The sequence below is a fragment of the Orcinus orca genome, chromosome 2 (assembly GCF_937001465.1).
Source record: "Orcinus orca chromosome 2, mOrcOrc1.1, whole genome shotgun sequence".
Classification (NCBI taxonomy): Eukaryota; Metazoa; Chordata; class Mammalia; order Artiodactyla; family Delphinidae; genus Orcinus; species Orcinus orca.
In genome coordinates, this window is record NC_064560.1 from 159,153,841 (window position 1) to 159,168,035 (window position 14,195).

General features: G+C 46.7%; 1 protein-coding gene across 1 annotated transcript; it reads left to right on the plus strand.

Moving 5' to 3' along the window:
* The first annotated feature begins 3,445 nt into the window (after positions 1-3,445).
* On the plus strand, positions 3,446-13,646 carry DACT1 (dishevelled binding antagonist of beta catenin 1). The gene is made up of 4 exons (XM_033404676.2): positions 3,446-4,012; positions 6,204-6,336; positions 7,420-7,575; positions 10,696-13,646. Exons 1-4 carry the CDS (start codon positions 3,668-3,670, stop codon positions 12,489-12,491), a joined length of 2,430 nt encoding a protein of 809 aa, XP_033260567.1. The 5' UTR covers positions 3,446-3,667; the 3' UTR covers positions 12,492-13,646.
* Positions 13,647-14,195: the final 549 nt, after the last annotated feature.

Sequence of the window (14,195 nt, forward strand, 5' to 3'; positions counted from 1 at the left end):
ACGACTGTGATATATTCAGTCGAGACTCTTTTTCATGCTGGCAACTTTATCTTACTCTCCAGATCTTCTGGGCAGCAGATCCACCCCATCTTTAATGTCACACTTTCTGAGCGTCGATTAGCAGCTTGTCTGAGAAGACAGAGGCCTCCAGGGAAAGCAAAAGAAGTAAGGAGAGCTGAGCGATACTACAAAGAAGATGAAGTGGCGTTAGAGGAGGAAGAAGCACCAGCACTTGCTTTAAAAAGAAAGGGAAAGAAAAATCAAATCGGGGGGTGGGGGTGGGGGGACACTTCTCTGGTGGCGCAGTGGTTAAGAATCCGCCTGCCAATGCAGGGGACACGGGTTCAATCCCTGGTCCAGGAAGATCCCACATGCCGCGGAGCAACTAAGCCCCTGGGCCACAACTACTGAGCCTGAGCTCTAGAGCCCGCAAGCCACAACTACTGAACCCGCGTGCCACAACTACTGAAGCCTGCGCGCCTAGAGCCCATGCTCCGCAACAAGAGAAGCCACCGCAATGAGAAGCCCGCGCGCTGCAACGAAGAGTAGCCCCCATTCGCCACAACTAGAGAAAGCCTGTGTGCAGCAATGAAGACCCAATGCAGCCAAAAATAAATTAAAAAATAAAAATTAAAAAAAAAATAGGGGGAAGTGAGATCCTGTCTCTGACAGGAGGGAGCAGTGAACAGTGGGTGATTATCCTCAACTGCATCCCAAATACCTGCAACCAAAACAAAGAATCAAAGTGGAAAGAAAGCCAGAGGACTAAATTGGAGAGGAGAAAAATTGGCTGTTGGGTTAAGAAGAGAAGAGGGGCAACCCAACCAGGCACACTTAATCTGACGACATTGCGAGTTTTCCTGGAAAAACAATTACAGCATTGAGCTCCTTGCTTCTAACTTCACTTGACAGCCTGAGTTTGTTTTAATTGGCGCGTGAATGAGCAGCATTATTTATTAATGTGTAATGGACACTTTAGAAAGCATGACCTTTTTTCCTATTTGCGACCATTTTATTGGCAGAACCATTTGAATACATTACTTTTAATATTGAAACTTGCTGGGAACACTTTTTCATGGAGATGTACAAGCTGTTAGGGCAAATGGTTGGCTTTGGACTAATGAGCCAGCTCAAAGTGGCATTTGGTGGGTAGGGGGCTTGGGAGGTGGGGAGGTTTGGAGACACAGCGACTTGTCTGCTTGAACAAGATTTATTAGTAGTGTGTAAAAACATGTTTCAGCTTTTTTTCCCCCCTCAACTATATAAATATAGTTGTCGATGTGTGACATAACACAGGCCACAATAATAGATTCCACCCAGCCAGAAGGAATCTAATTCAGAACTAGAAAGGAAGAAGCTTGCCTAGAAATGAGTAGAATGAGACAATGACAGAGGACATGGGTGAGTGGCATTTGGTAGACAGGATTAGTCATTATTCTTCAGTGCCTTACTAAAATTAGGGAGGAAAATTTCGTTCCTGTATTATCAAGTATGGTGTCTGGCACACAGTAGGCATAAAGCATAGGTGAACTGAATGGAATTAATTTTGTTTGTTGATGAGCACCTAAGCATAATTCCATTTTTAGATCTAATATACAATCTGGTTGATTATGAGTCATAGTTGTAGTTATAGTTCCAGTTAGTCTGTGAGGGGCAGCAATGGGGAAGTCAATGGAGGGTGGCAAGAGAACTCTTGTTTTTGTTTTTTGGTACATGTCAACTTGACTCTATTTGTTGCAGAGATTAAATGGGTACTATTAAGTTAGTTGGAAAGTAGGTTAATGAAAAAACAATTTACAACCAACCTGCAGTTTCTTGAATGCTTGCAAAGGCATTGTCCTGAGTACAGTAATACTAAGAGGATATTAAAACAATCACTGCCTTCAGGGAACTTTAATAATGTAATCGGAGAGAAGGGATACACATAAACACCTACGTACATAGATGTAAGTGTACATACCCATATAAGTAACCATACAAATAGCATTTGGTAAGAATCAAATATTCATGCAGTTAACAGGAGTTCAGAGGAGAGAACTGAACTGATCTTGGAGGGAAGAAGGTTGGACTACGCAGAGGGGAGAAATGGAGAATTCTTAGCAGGGCTAAGCAGCTGGGTAAAGGCGTAAGAGTCTGAAATAATGATATAGGATGCACTCCTTCACACAACACTTTGCCTGAACTTCAGCAAATTGCAACTTGCTGGATTCGATTTCTGAGGCTCTTGGATGTACTGCTGTTTAAAAGAGATATGGTACTTTCCCCTAGACAAGCCAGCTAGTGGCATTTCCAGACCCCTATCCCACTGAAATTCCCTGTGACCAGTGTCCCAAGCAGAGATGGCCATACCACAAATGCTACCGCAGGGGAAAAGTTTATTAGTCCCTCTGGAGGAAAAAAAAGATACAACTCATATAACCTTTACTATCTATGTGCCTGCCACGTTGTAAACACCCCTACTCCCATATATATTATATACTGTATATTATTATAATTCTTACAACAGGCTCCTTCTGTTAGTAGCTTCATTTTACCTTTGAGGAAACTGAGGCACAGAGAGGTGAAGTTACTTGCCTGCACAGCTAGTCTTGGCTGGAAAGGGGATTCAGATTCAGGCAGTCTGGTTTCAGAGTCAGAGTTCTTGTGATCGCAGACTAAATAACAACAATAAAAAACTCAAACAAAAATCAAAGCGCGCAGGCGCGCGGACTCACTAAACCCGGTGCTTGCAAAAGAACTGATGCAATCGCTTGCTATAGAGCGACATCCTCCTGCCTAATTTTATTGATAAATGCCTTCCGTGAAAAGATTAAAACAACAGCAACAAAACTAAGAGTGAAACAGTTTTAGGACAACGTTGCACTGTGCCTTGTAGTGCCTGCCTTTACAACTTGGAGTCCAAAAAGCCAAACCCAAGAAATGGTCTTTGAATACATTCGCTGTACCTTGCTGGGTAAGGTGAAAGAAACCTAAATCAGCCTGAGTGGGTACGAACAGTGGACGGGTGGGGAAAGGGTTAACGTTGTGTGCTTCAACTCGGTCGAGTTTCGGAAAGTTCTCTGGGGAGCCCAACTGCCGCGTCCCTTCGCGGACCCTGCCTGCGAGGCCGACTGTAACAGGATGCTGGGGCTCGAGGTGCTCGCCCCTTGCTTTGTGCGAGGGAAAAGAACCAATAAGGAGCGAGGCAAAAACTGGGTGCTGTAAACCCGAAAAGGGGGCGAGGAGGCCCGCGGGAAGAGCGGGGGAGGAGAGAGGGAGGAGCGGGGAGGGCCCGGCGAGGAGGAGGCCGGCGCCGAGCGCGAGCAGCGCCCCTGACACTAGAGGGGGAAGCCGGGGGGGAGCGGGCCTCGCAACCGAGGGGCCGGCGCGGGGAGGCGGGCGCCGGGCGGGGGTTCGCCGGGCCGCCGCGCGTGACGTAGCGCCGGGCAGGGCGTTATCAGCTGCGGGGCCGCGGCGAGGGACGCGTGGCGGCAGCGGACGGCGCCGCCCGGTCCCGGACGGCCGCAGGCAGCGGCCGCGCGAGGGTTCCGAGCGCTCCGGGTCTCCGCCCCTGCCGCCGCGCCCCGGCCGCCGGGAGGCATGAGTCCGCGGCCGCAGCCCTAGCGCCCGCTCCTCCGCCCGGGCGGCCCGGCTGCGGGGACGGGTGCGCGCTGTAGGGTTGGGGGCCATGAAACCGAGTCCGGCCGGGACGGCGAGGGAGCTGGAGCCGCCGGCGCCGGTCCGGGGCGAGCAGCGCACGGCGGAGCCCGAGGGGCGCTGGCGGGAGAAGGGCGAGGCGGACACGGAGCGGCAGCGCACCCGCGAGCGGCAGGAGGCCACGCTGGCCGGGCTGGCGGAGCTGGAGTACCTGCGCCAGCGCCAGGAGCTGCTGGTCCGGGGCGCCCTGCGCAGCTCTGGGGGCGCGGGGCCAGCTGCAGCCCGCGCCGGGGAGCTGCCGGGGGAGGCGGCGCAGCGCAGCCGCCTGGAGGAGAAGTTCTTGGAGGAGAACATCTTGCTGCTGCGGAAGCAATTGGTAGGTCGTGCCCGGAGGTGGGGCACGGCTGTCCCTGCAGACGGGCCGGGGTCGGGCAGGTGGCCTGCGGTGGGCGCTGGGGTGCCTCTGACTGGGGAAATCCTTTGGCTCCCCGGGACCCCCGCCCGGTGGCCCCCTGACCCGGGTTCCCGAGGGCGCCCGCGGCGCGTGGGCTGCTGACGCCCACGCGATCCCGGCGTGTGCCCGCTTTGTGTCAGGTAAAGGGCTGGCAACCCCGCGCGGACGGCCGGGCGGGGGTGGCTGCTCTCCCCTCCTGCTCTGCCTTTGGAATTCTTGGAGTCTCCTGGTTGTTACCTTCAAACTCTCCAGTTTGACGAAAGCGTGCCCTCTCCCCGAAGGTTTGCAAAGCCTCGTTTAAAATAGCATTTCTTTGGGGAGCTTCTTGGCTTCATGGTCTCCCGCCGAGAGGGGACAAAAGCCGAGGAGGGGGCTTGTGGCGCGGTTGACTGTCCAATGCCGAATTTTACGATTACACGGAAGCGGCCGCGGGGAACCTGCCCCTCCCAAGGCTTTCCCCAGCCTGCCAGCTTTTGCCGGGGCTGCTGCTTAATTTAAGATAGAAGCCCTTTTGTATAAGGCGGCTAAAACCGATGCAAATGATGGAAATTTGGCTGGAGAAAGTGCCCCCTCCCCTCATATTTTATATGTACCGCTCGCTGTGACTTGAGGTGGAGGTGGGCGAAGAGAAAAACCTGCTCTCAGGGAGCACTTATCATTGGATTTGTGTCAGCGTCTCAGACATTCTCTGCCGTCTTCATTAATGGGGAAGAAAAAGAACTTCGGCGCTTAATGTATTGATGAACAGCTTTTGACCCAGCCTCAGAGTAATGGCGGCAGCTTTGTTTCGGTGACCTCAAAAATGTAGTTTTGAAAACAGGAGAAAAAAAAAAAATCCTTATCTGACCATGTGATACTATCTGAAACTAGACGCATGCTAGATAATGTCCCTCCTACGATTACCAACAGTGATGCTGTGTGGTTATTTGTCAAGTGTTTTCTTGTATTATCTCTTTTCAGATAATTTGTCTCTTTTTTTGAGCATCAAAGTGCTTCGACTTGTTTGGTTCATTTTTTCTGAACTCATTCTAACAAACAAGCATGTTATGTCTCCAAGCTTTTTAAGTCAAAGAACAGACAGGAGGGGTAGATTCATATGCATCTGTTTTGTAAGGAGGTACAATATGTATATGGTGGTTTGTGCAATACCTCTGTTTTGGCATTTTGCTGTGCTTTTTGGTAGCAGACACTGATTTGAGCCAATTCTTGCTGGTTATGCCTGTCATTGACATTGTGTGCATTGTCTTATACAATAGCACCTTCTTGTCTTCATGAATCTCACAACTGTGAGTGGCGCATTGCTGTTGACCCCTGGAGGGGAGCAAGGCAGCATGTCAGGAGAATTCCCGTCCACTCAGTGTTTGTGGTACTGTTTTCATTTGTAGACTTGGCATTTGTGATTTGAACCAGATGCCTTTTGAGTTTTGTTTTTTTGCTTCCCCAGCAATAGGAAGCACTAGGTGGCGGTGTGAGTTAGCACTATGGTCTGTCACCTTTGGAAACCCGAGCTGAGTTCAAATCTTGATGGACCTTCCCTTGAGGGTTTTGGATTCTGCCAGCTCACATTATACTTGGCACTGGCTGTTGGTATTAGTTTCTCACTTTCAAAGGCCCTAAGACTGATTAAACCCCACAAAGCAACTAATAGAAAACAAAACTGCAGGACATTTGGCCAGAAAATCTCACCTAAGTAAGATTATAGTGTATTGTAGGAAATCTGTTATACTCTGACAAATTAAAGAGTCTACAGTGAAGTACTGTTCTGTAAAAAACTGGCTGTACACAGAGGTTTTTAGAAAAATCTCAGTGGGTTTTTCTCATACTACCTATAAAAAGTAAGTTTATATATATATATATATATATATTAGTTGAAACTAAAAGCAAGTCTTGTTTTTATGAAGAAACTATATCACCACAAAATGTGAGAAAGTGGAATTCAACGTAGGACATATTCTTGAAGTTTTTCTTTGTTTCAGGTCATCCAGTAAAAATTTTGGTTTTGGAAGACTTAGGGAACTCTTCAGATGGTAATTTGAATACTTAGAGCCAGACTTTCTGGTTCTTTGTCACCAAAATGTGTTTGTTTTTCCTTTCTCCCTTTCTTCCTAATCAGAATTGTTTGAGGAGAAGAGATGCTGGTTTGTTGAACCAGTTGCAGGAACTTGACAAGCAGATAAGTGACCTGAGACTGGATGTGGAAAAGACATCTGAGGAACACCTGGAGACAGACAGCCGCCCCAGCTCAGGTGAGTGTGGCAGCACAAGGAGGAATTCTGCGGTCATGAGTTCTGCCTTGGCCCCCTGTGCTTAGCGTTCCCAGACCTGCAAATGGCAGTGGAGTTGTTTCCAGTGCAGAGAGAATAAAACAAAACAAAACAAGAGAAGTCTGCCATTCAGTTGCATAAGAGGGAAACAATCAGAAAACAGAATTTTTTTAAAATTTGTTTTGTTGAAGTATAGTTGATTTACAATGTTGTGTTAATTTCTACTGTACAGCAAAGTGATTCAGTTATATGTATATATACATTCTTTTTCATATTCTTTTCCATTATGGTTTATCACAGGATATTGAATATAGTTCCCTGTGCTATACAGTAGGACCTTATTGTTTATCCATTCTCTATATAATAGTTAGCATTTGCTAATCCCAAATTCCCAATCCATCCCTCCCCCACTCCCCTCCCCCTTGGCAACCACAAGTCTGTTCTCTATGTCTGTGAGGCTGTTTCTGTTTCGTAGATAAGTTCGTTAGACAACAAAATTGTTAATAATGAGATTGATCTGACTGAAGCCTCCTGAGTTTAAAAATAAAAGCTTCTATTCAGATTTCTGGAAGAGTGCTCCTCCTTTGAAACTTGAGAAAGTCAGAACTGGGCTAGAAAATTAGTCACACTTCAACTTCCTGAGACCACTTCAAAAGTGTGTTCTTTTTTTCTTTTAAACCATTTGGCTACTTAAATAGATTCGTTTTTCTCTTCAAGTTATTCTTTCTGAAATGTTCATGAAAAAGTTGAAGTTTGACAGATCTAAGTCTCTTTCCTTGCACATCTTTAAAGGTGGGGTCTCGGAGTAAGGTCAGTTTGAGAGTGAGGGTGCTCTCAGCTTTGAAACATACCCATAGTTATGGGCTTTTTGCCTTTTTCCAAAGATTGCTGGAAATGAAACCATAAAGTCAGGACACTAAATCTCGTGAACCAAAATTGGTGCCCCTCCCTCTCATATTCTCCCTTTCCTACCTTTTCTACATGATTACCCCTTTTCCTTTTAGGCACAAATGTGTGTTATTGCTTGATATGATCTTAATCCCAAATGGTGTTTTTTATTTGTAGGGTTTTATGAACTGAGTGATGGGGCTTCGGGATCCCTTTCCAATTCCTCGAACTCCGTCTTTAGTGAGTGTTTATCCACTTGTCATTCCAGCACCTGTTTTTGCAGCCCCTTGGAGGCAACCTTGACTATCTCAGATGGTTGCCCCAAATCTGCAGGTAAGACTCTTTACAATTGATAGACATTTTTAATTGGAAGGGGTCAAAGGTCTTTAAAGGTTGTCTAGCTTCTACTGATGAAAAACAAAGGCTCAGAGAATTTCATCAGCTTTCTGCATTTAGTGCCATAGTTGCATCTAGAATCAAGATCACCACTATTCCAGTCCTCTTTGGGTATCACCTGGCTTTATATTCTGCTGATAGCAAGATGACTTAGTTTTAGAAATCCTGTCCCAATATTACAGTCCTTGAGCTCTGTTTTTGAGCTTTTGCTGTTCAGTTGTTTGCATTTTCTTTTCAAAATTACTTTGGATCTGTTTTCTTGTTCTGTTAATCATTTAAAGCTAAAGCTTACATTAAATGTGTATATATATATATATATATATATATATATATATATATATAAAATAAGATAAATATATCTGTCAGCCTGGCTAAGAGCTGCTTGGCACTTCTGGTAGCAGTGGCCCCTCCGTGTTCTCCAGAATGCCTTGCATGATGGCAGCTCTCTTCTTTTAGCAGGTGGATAGGGTGAGATCCCCTAGACCATGTTGCCCATTTTGGGCTATTCTTGCAGTGACCTCTAGAGAGAATCATGCCATTGTTGATACAGGAAGAGTTTCTGCATTTCCACCATGTGTCACACACTGCTGTGTGCTCTGCATACGTTTATCTGCTTTGAATCCTCCCGACAGTTCTTCAGGGTGCAAGTGTTGTTAGCTCCATTTTATGTATCAGAAAAATGAGGCCTGCTGAGGTTAGCTTAGGTGAGTTGCTTAAGGTTATATAGAGAGTAAGTGACAGAGGCAGGGTTCAAGCTCAGGACTATCTGCCAGGTCCATGTTTTTCCACCACACCAAGGGAATCCAGAAATTGTTCTGTTCAACCTTCTTAACGAACAGAGGAGGAATTTGGTTTCATATGCCTTTGTCAGAGGCTTCTCATTTGCTGAATGGCAGAGTTGTTGCTGAAACTCGGGACACCTTCCTTAGTTCTGCTTTAGTACGATTCCTCAGAAGATCAGAGAAAATATGGAAGTTAGAGGAGCTGTGGGTCCTGGCACAAGTCACTGCACCCTTGCTTTGTATGTGTTGTCCACTTGGGTAAAAGGTTGGATTTCTGAGGTCCAGGCAATGCAAACATAACACTAAACAACTGAGGCTGCTAATTGGCTGATGTCTTTGTACAGTGTGTGTTGTTAGCAGCAAACGATTGGTGAAGCACAAATCTGTGTTATCTAGAGTATCTGGGCCTCAAGTTCATTGGTAATTGCTCCCTTTCACTCTGCAGATCTGGTTTCAGAGGGAAATTTTATAAACCTATTAAAGGTACTTTGGTATAGGTTTTCCTTAAAGACAGACTCCTGCTATCCCAAATGCCACATCTTCACATAATTGAGACAGTTGGGCTGGCCCTTGCCAGCTGGGATGCCTGTCTGTTTCCTTAACTTTATGGAGGAAAAAGAGATGAAAGATGTCGTTTAGGTTAATGTGGCTTAAAGTAAGACAAGGATAGGCCTTGGGGTAGTGAGGAAGGATGGGCAAGGATATTAGCTAGAGAGGTTTCCCCTTCTTACAACAAGTTATTTATTGGCAGTGGAGGTGGGATTGGGGACATGGCACTTTTATTTTACAATAATCTTTTGTTTACAAATGGATCATATCATTTCTGAGTCTAGACTGTATTCCCCCCTTCCCCGCCCCCCTCCCCTAACTGCTAATTATCATTGGAATTCGTGGAGCTTTCCTTTAAATTAACAACGTAGAACCTAGCATGCAGTGCGTTTTCAATATTTGAGTGAATAAATATAATTATAATGGACAACAAATTAAATAGTGACAAAAACTTTGATTTTCTCTAACTAAAGGTCATTCAGGGGATTTGATATTTATAATGTATGCCAAGACGAGAGCAAAATCATTTAATTAAGCAAGAAAGCTTGATGTCATTGTATTTTGGCAGCTACATTTTTGAGATGTGGGAAATTTATTCATTAATACTACTACTCAGTCTTTTAAAACATCATCAAGAATTCCCTCCTGAAATATTGTACTTTATTTTTTAGTGTCACTATTGAAAACATAGGGTGATTATTATTTAAATTTAATTAGTCTCTATTGAAATTTGGTTACCCTGACCTTTCAATTGACAGTTATACTAGAACACATGTCATTAAGAATTAGGTCTAAAAAAAAAAATTAAAAATGAGGAGGAAGCCCATAGAGAGTATAGTTTATCTGAAGTATTTTAAAGGGAAACCAGGAATAGAACACAGAAGGGAGAGTGGCCTAGAGAAAGAACAACTCAAAAAACATTTATTTTTCCAGTTATAATGCAGTACATATTTACTGAAAATTTAGAAAATAGAAAATAAAGAAGAAAGTAAACATTACTTGCTTTCCCACCACATTGAGATGCTAGTGCTCTATTGGCATCTTGGTGTGCTTCATTTCAGGCTTTTTTCTTTGAATATATCTAGTCTTAATAAAACTATAATCAATAGTCTGTTATTATGATTTTCACTCCACTTTAAGGTGTTTTCCCCATATTATTCAATAGTTTGAAAGAATTTTTTTTTTTTTTTGGCGGTACGCGGGCCTCTCACTGTTGTGGCCTCTCCCGTTGCGGAGCACAGGCTCCGGACGCGCAGGCTCAGCGGCCATGGCTCACGGACCCAGCCGCTCCACGGCACGTGGGATCTTCCCGGACCGGGGCACGAACCCGCGTCCCCTGCATCGGCAGGCGGACTCTCAACCACTGCGCCACCAGGGAAGCCCTGAAAGCATTTTTAATGACTGTATTTTTCCTTCAGAGTTATAGCTTGTTAAAAATTCCTTTGTTAATTATTTTTTCCGTCACCCAGTAGTGTGAACTGTATGTGAAATAGTAGAATAGCTTGTGGAGTATTTGTTGATTCTTCGGCATTCTCCCTCTACCCATGAATTTGTCTTCGTAGAAACTGGCCAGAGGCGAGATGGTGCTGACCAATTCATTTCTTCAGAGTGTACCTTTAAAATGTTTTTCAGATCTCATAGGATGGTTGGAATATAAAGAAGGCCACTGTGGCAGTTGGCCGTTCCCCCTCCACATCACAGTCTAATTCCCTTGGTGTCATTGCAGATGTGAATCCCAAGTACCAGTGTGATCTGGTGTCTAAAAACGGGAATGATGTGTATCGCTACCCCAGTCCGCTTCATGCTGTGGCCGTGCAGAGCCCAATGTTCCTCCTTTGCCTGACCGGCAATCCCCTGAGGGAAGACGAGAGGCTCGGTAGCCATGCCAACGACATTTGTGTCGGATCTGAGCTGGATGCCGTCAAGACGGACACTTCCTTACCCTCTCCAAGCAGTTTGTGGTCTGCTCCCCATCCTTCATCGAGTAAGAAAATGGATGGTTACATTCTGAGCCTGGTCCAGAAAAAAACGCACCCTGTAAGGACCAACAAGCCGAGAACCAGTGTGAACGCTGACCCCACCAAGGGGCTTCTGAGGAATGGGAGCGTTTGTGTCAGAGTGACTGCGGCCGTCTCACAGGGCAATGGTGGGAACCTTAAGAATTCTAAACAGCTGCCTTTGCCCTCTGGCGGGGTCCCCTCTTTGGACAATGGGACGTTGTCCCCACTGAAACAGTGGTCAAAAGAATCAAAGCCAGAACCACTGGAAAGCAAGAGGTTGCCCGCGCCTGAGGGCATTTCCCCAGGCACTGCCACTGAACTTCCAGGTAAGCACCTGCCCAAAAATGCCAAGCCAGCCTCCCAGGAACTTGCTAGGTGTCCCCCTGCTGGGGTAGGGGAGTCTCCTAAGGAAAGCGGGCAGATCCCAGCTGCCTCCCCAAAAGAGAGCCCTGGGAAGGTCCCCGCCTCGCTGCAAGAGAACAAGGTGGTCCAGCCACTGAAAAAGGTGCCACAGAAAAACAGCCCGCCGGCTCTCCCTACGGCGGCGCCCCCTCCCGCCGCTTCCGCTCTGGTGTCTCCCACTTTCCCAGTGGAAGAGCGGCCTGCCCTGGATTTCAGAAGCGAGGGCTCTTCTTCTCAGAGCCTGGAGGAAGGGCCTCTGGGGAAGGCGCCGCCGGTCCTGGCGCAGCCGCCCAGCGTCAGGCCACCCCGGGGTACACGGCCCGTGGCCACCCCGAGGGGCTCTGCCCTGAAGCCCCGGGCCCCGGCCGTCCACGGGCCGGAGAGCGCGCTGCCCGCCGTGAGGGAGAAAGGCCGGGCGGCCGGCAAGAAGTGTCGGTTCCCCGATGATGCGGATACAAATAAGAAACTCCGGAGAGCCCCGGCCAGGGGGCGGCGGGGCGGGGGCGGCCAGTCCGACGTGGGACCACCCAGCCGGCCGCTGGGGGCGGGCCACCGGGCGGGGAGCCGCGGGCACGGCCACGGCCACGGCCACGGCCGGGAGGCGGTGGTGGCCAAGCCCAAGCACAAGCGCACCGACTCGCGGCGGTGGAGGTCGGCCGCCGAGGTGTCCTACGAGGAGGCGCTGCGGCGCGCGCGGCGGGGCCGCCGGGAGCCCACGGGGCTGTTCGCGGCCAGGCCGCTGCCCTACGCCAGCCCCTACGCCTACGCGGCCAGCGACTCCGAGTACTCGGCCGAGTGCGAGTCCCTGTTCCACTCCACCGTGCTGGACACCAGCGAGGACGAGCGCAGCAACTACACCACGAACTGCTTCGGCGACAGCGAGTCCAGTGTGAGCGAGGGCGAGTTCGTGGGCGACAGCACCAGCACTAGCGATTCCGAGGAGAGCGGAGGCTTGATTTGGTCCCAGTTTGTCCAGACCCTCCCTCTGCAGCCGGTCCCGGCCCCGGACCTTCGCCACAACCCCACCAAAACCTTCGTCAAAATTAAGGCTTCGCACAACCTCAAGAAGAAGATCCTGCGCTTTCGGTCTGGCTCTTTGAAACTGATGACGACCGTTTGAGTAACGTCCTTGGTGTAGAAAGTGGGGTTTTTCTAGTTCCCGAAAAAACGGCGGCGTCTTACTGTTTTGTGCGTAATAATCCCATGGAATGCTTTCCTTTGGTTTAGATAAGACCGAGGTGAATTTTGTCTCATCTTCGTCAAGTATGGACACTAGTGCCTAGTGCCTTTAGTGGAAGGTAAAGAATGTCTTTGCTGGTTAGAAGTGAATATTGAGTTTCTAATGGTGGTGATAGTGACTTTTGTGGTATCAGATGGTTTTTATTTGACATTTTGTGAGCATCTGTGAAGGCACAGGTTTTGATGGTCAAGTGTTAATGGGATGAGACCTTTTGATCTGGAGGTCAGGTGGATGGAATTTAGGACATACATTTGCTGCTTTGGTTCTTTAGGGCAGCGTCTCCATGAGGGTTTTCCTGTTGGGGGTATCACATACAATTGTGTGAGGTAGATACAAGGGGCAGTCATGGTTTTCTGTAGTTTTTTATATACTCTTCTTTTCTCGGATGTATCCCCATTCTGTATTCTCCTCAGAACTCTTTGGTTTACTGGACCCAGAACTTGAAGACCAGACCCTACATCCAGAGAGGTGACCTGGATAGGGAGGCTGGTAATACCTTAAAAGGATTCACTAAAACCTTTGCCACACTTGGTGCCTAGGCCCTGGTTACAGTAACCCCTTCTAGGGCCATTTACCCGACATTGATGCCTTTCTCCTCCTCCCTAATTTGCAGCAGATCCAACCATTCCTCCCTTGGAGACTTGCCTTTGGGATAACATTTTGGTCATCGGGTACAAAGAAATTCACTCCTAGTGAAATAACCCTTGGGTATGACTCCAAGCTCAGAACTGCTCGCGGGGCACTGTGCCACCTAAGCATTAGCCCAAACGTATTAGTGCAATCCAGTCCAGATCGGACCCCTGACCCTGTTTGGAAGGGCTTTTAAAAAAAAAATTTTTTTTTTGGTAAACAGTATTGTGTAAAATTCCTTTTTTTATACCAGTATATGCATGTTTTGTGCATGAGTAGTATTTGTTTTGATATTCCTGTTGATGTTAAATGACTGTATGATATAAACAGTATGTGTTTTTATATATCTTTGTGTAAATTTAATATAACGCATTATATGCTGTAATAAACGATTTGTTTTACTGCTGTTAAGTTTGTTATTTGGGTATAAAACCAGATGTTTACACCTATAAATCTTGTGCTGATTATTGTGGGATTTATATTAGGCCTATTCTAGCATTAGAATATTATTTGCAATAATAAGGCAGATTTTAGGAGTATTGGAATGGATGGTGAATAAACAAATGAGGAAAAGCAAGCTACTTCTTTAGAATGGTTAAGGTGCTTCTTTAAATTTTAAGGTACATTTGATCTCTTCTAAGGAAAATAGTTCTGAGAAGACTTCCCCTCTCTCCCTCAACTTCTGAGTATGAAAAATTTTCAACATGGAAAAGTTGAAAGGATAGTACAATAAACAACTGTACAGCCACCACCTAGATTCAACAATTGTTAACATTTTGCCATGCTTGCTTTAACACTCTTTATGTATTGATATATATTAGATAAAACCATATTGCTGGTTTTGTGGGTCAAAGATTTTGGCAATCCTCCCTCTCCCCACCACGCTACTACATTATTTTAAAGTAAATTTCAGGCATCATGATATTTCATCTCTAAAAATTTAAGTATGTATTT

Excerpts from the sequence above, each read along its gene's own strand:
- DACT1 (XM_033404676.2), top strand. The coding sequence starts at position 3,668 with ATGAAACCGAGTCCGGCCGGGACGGCGAGGGAGCTGGAGCCGCCGGCG. Across the intron at positions 4,013-6,203 it reads TGCTGCTGCGGAAGCAATTG|AATTGTTTGAGGAGAAGAGA; the intron begins GTAGGTCGTGCC and ends CTTCCTAATCAG. Across the intron at positions 7,576-10,695 it reads TGGTTGCCCCAAATCTGCAG|ATGTGAATCCCAAGTACCAG; the intron begins GTAAGACTCTTT and ends GTGTCATTGCAG.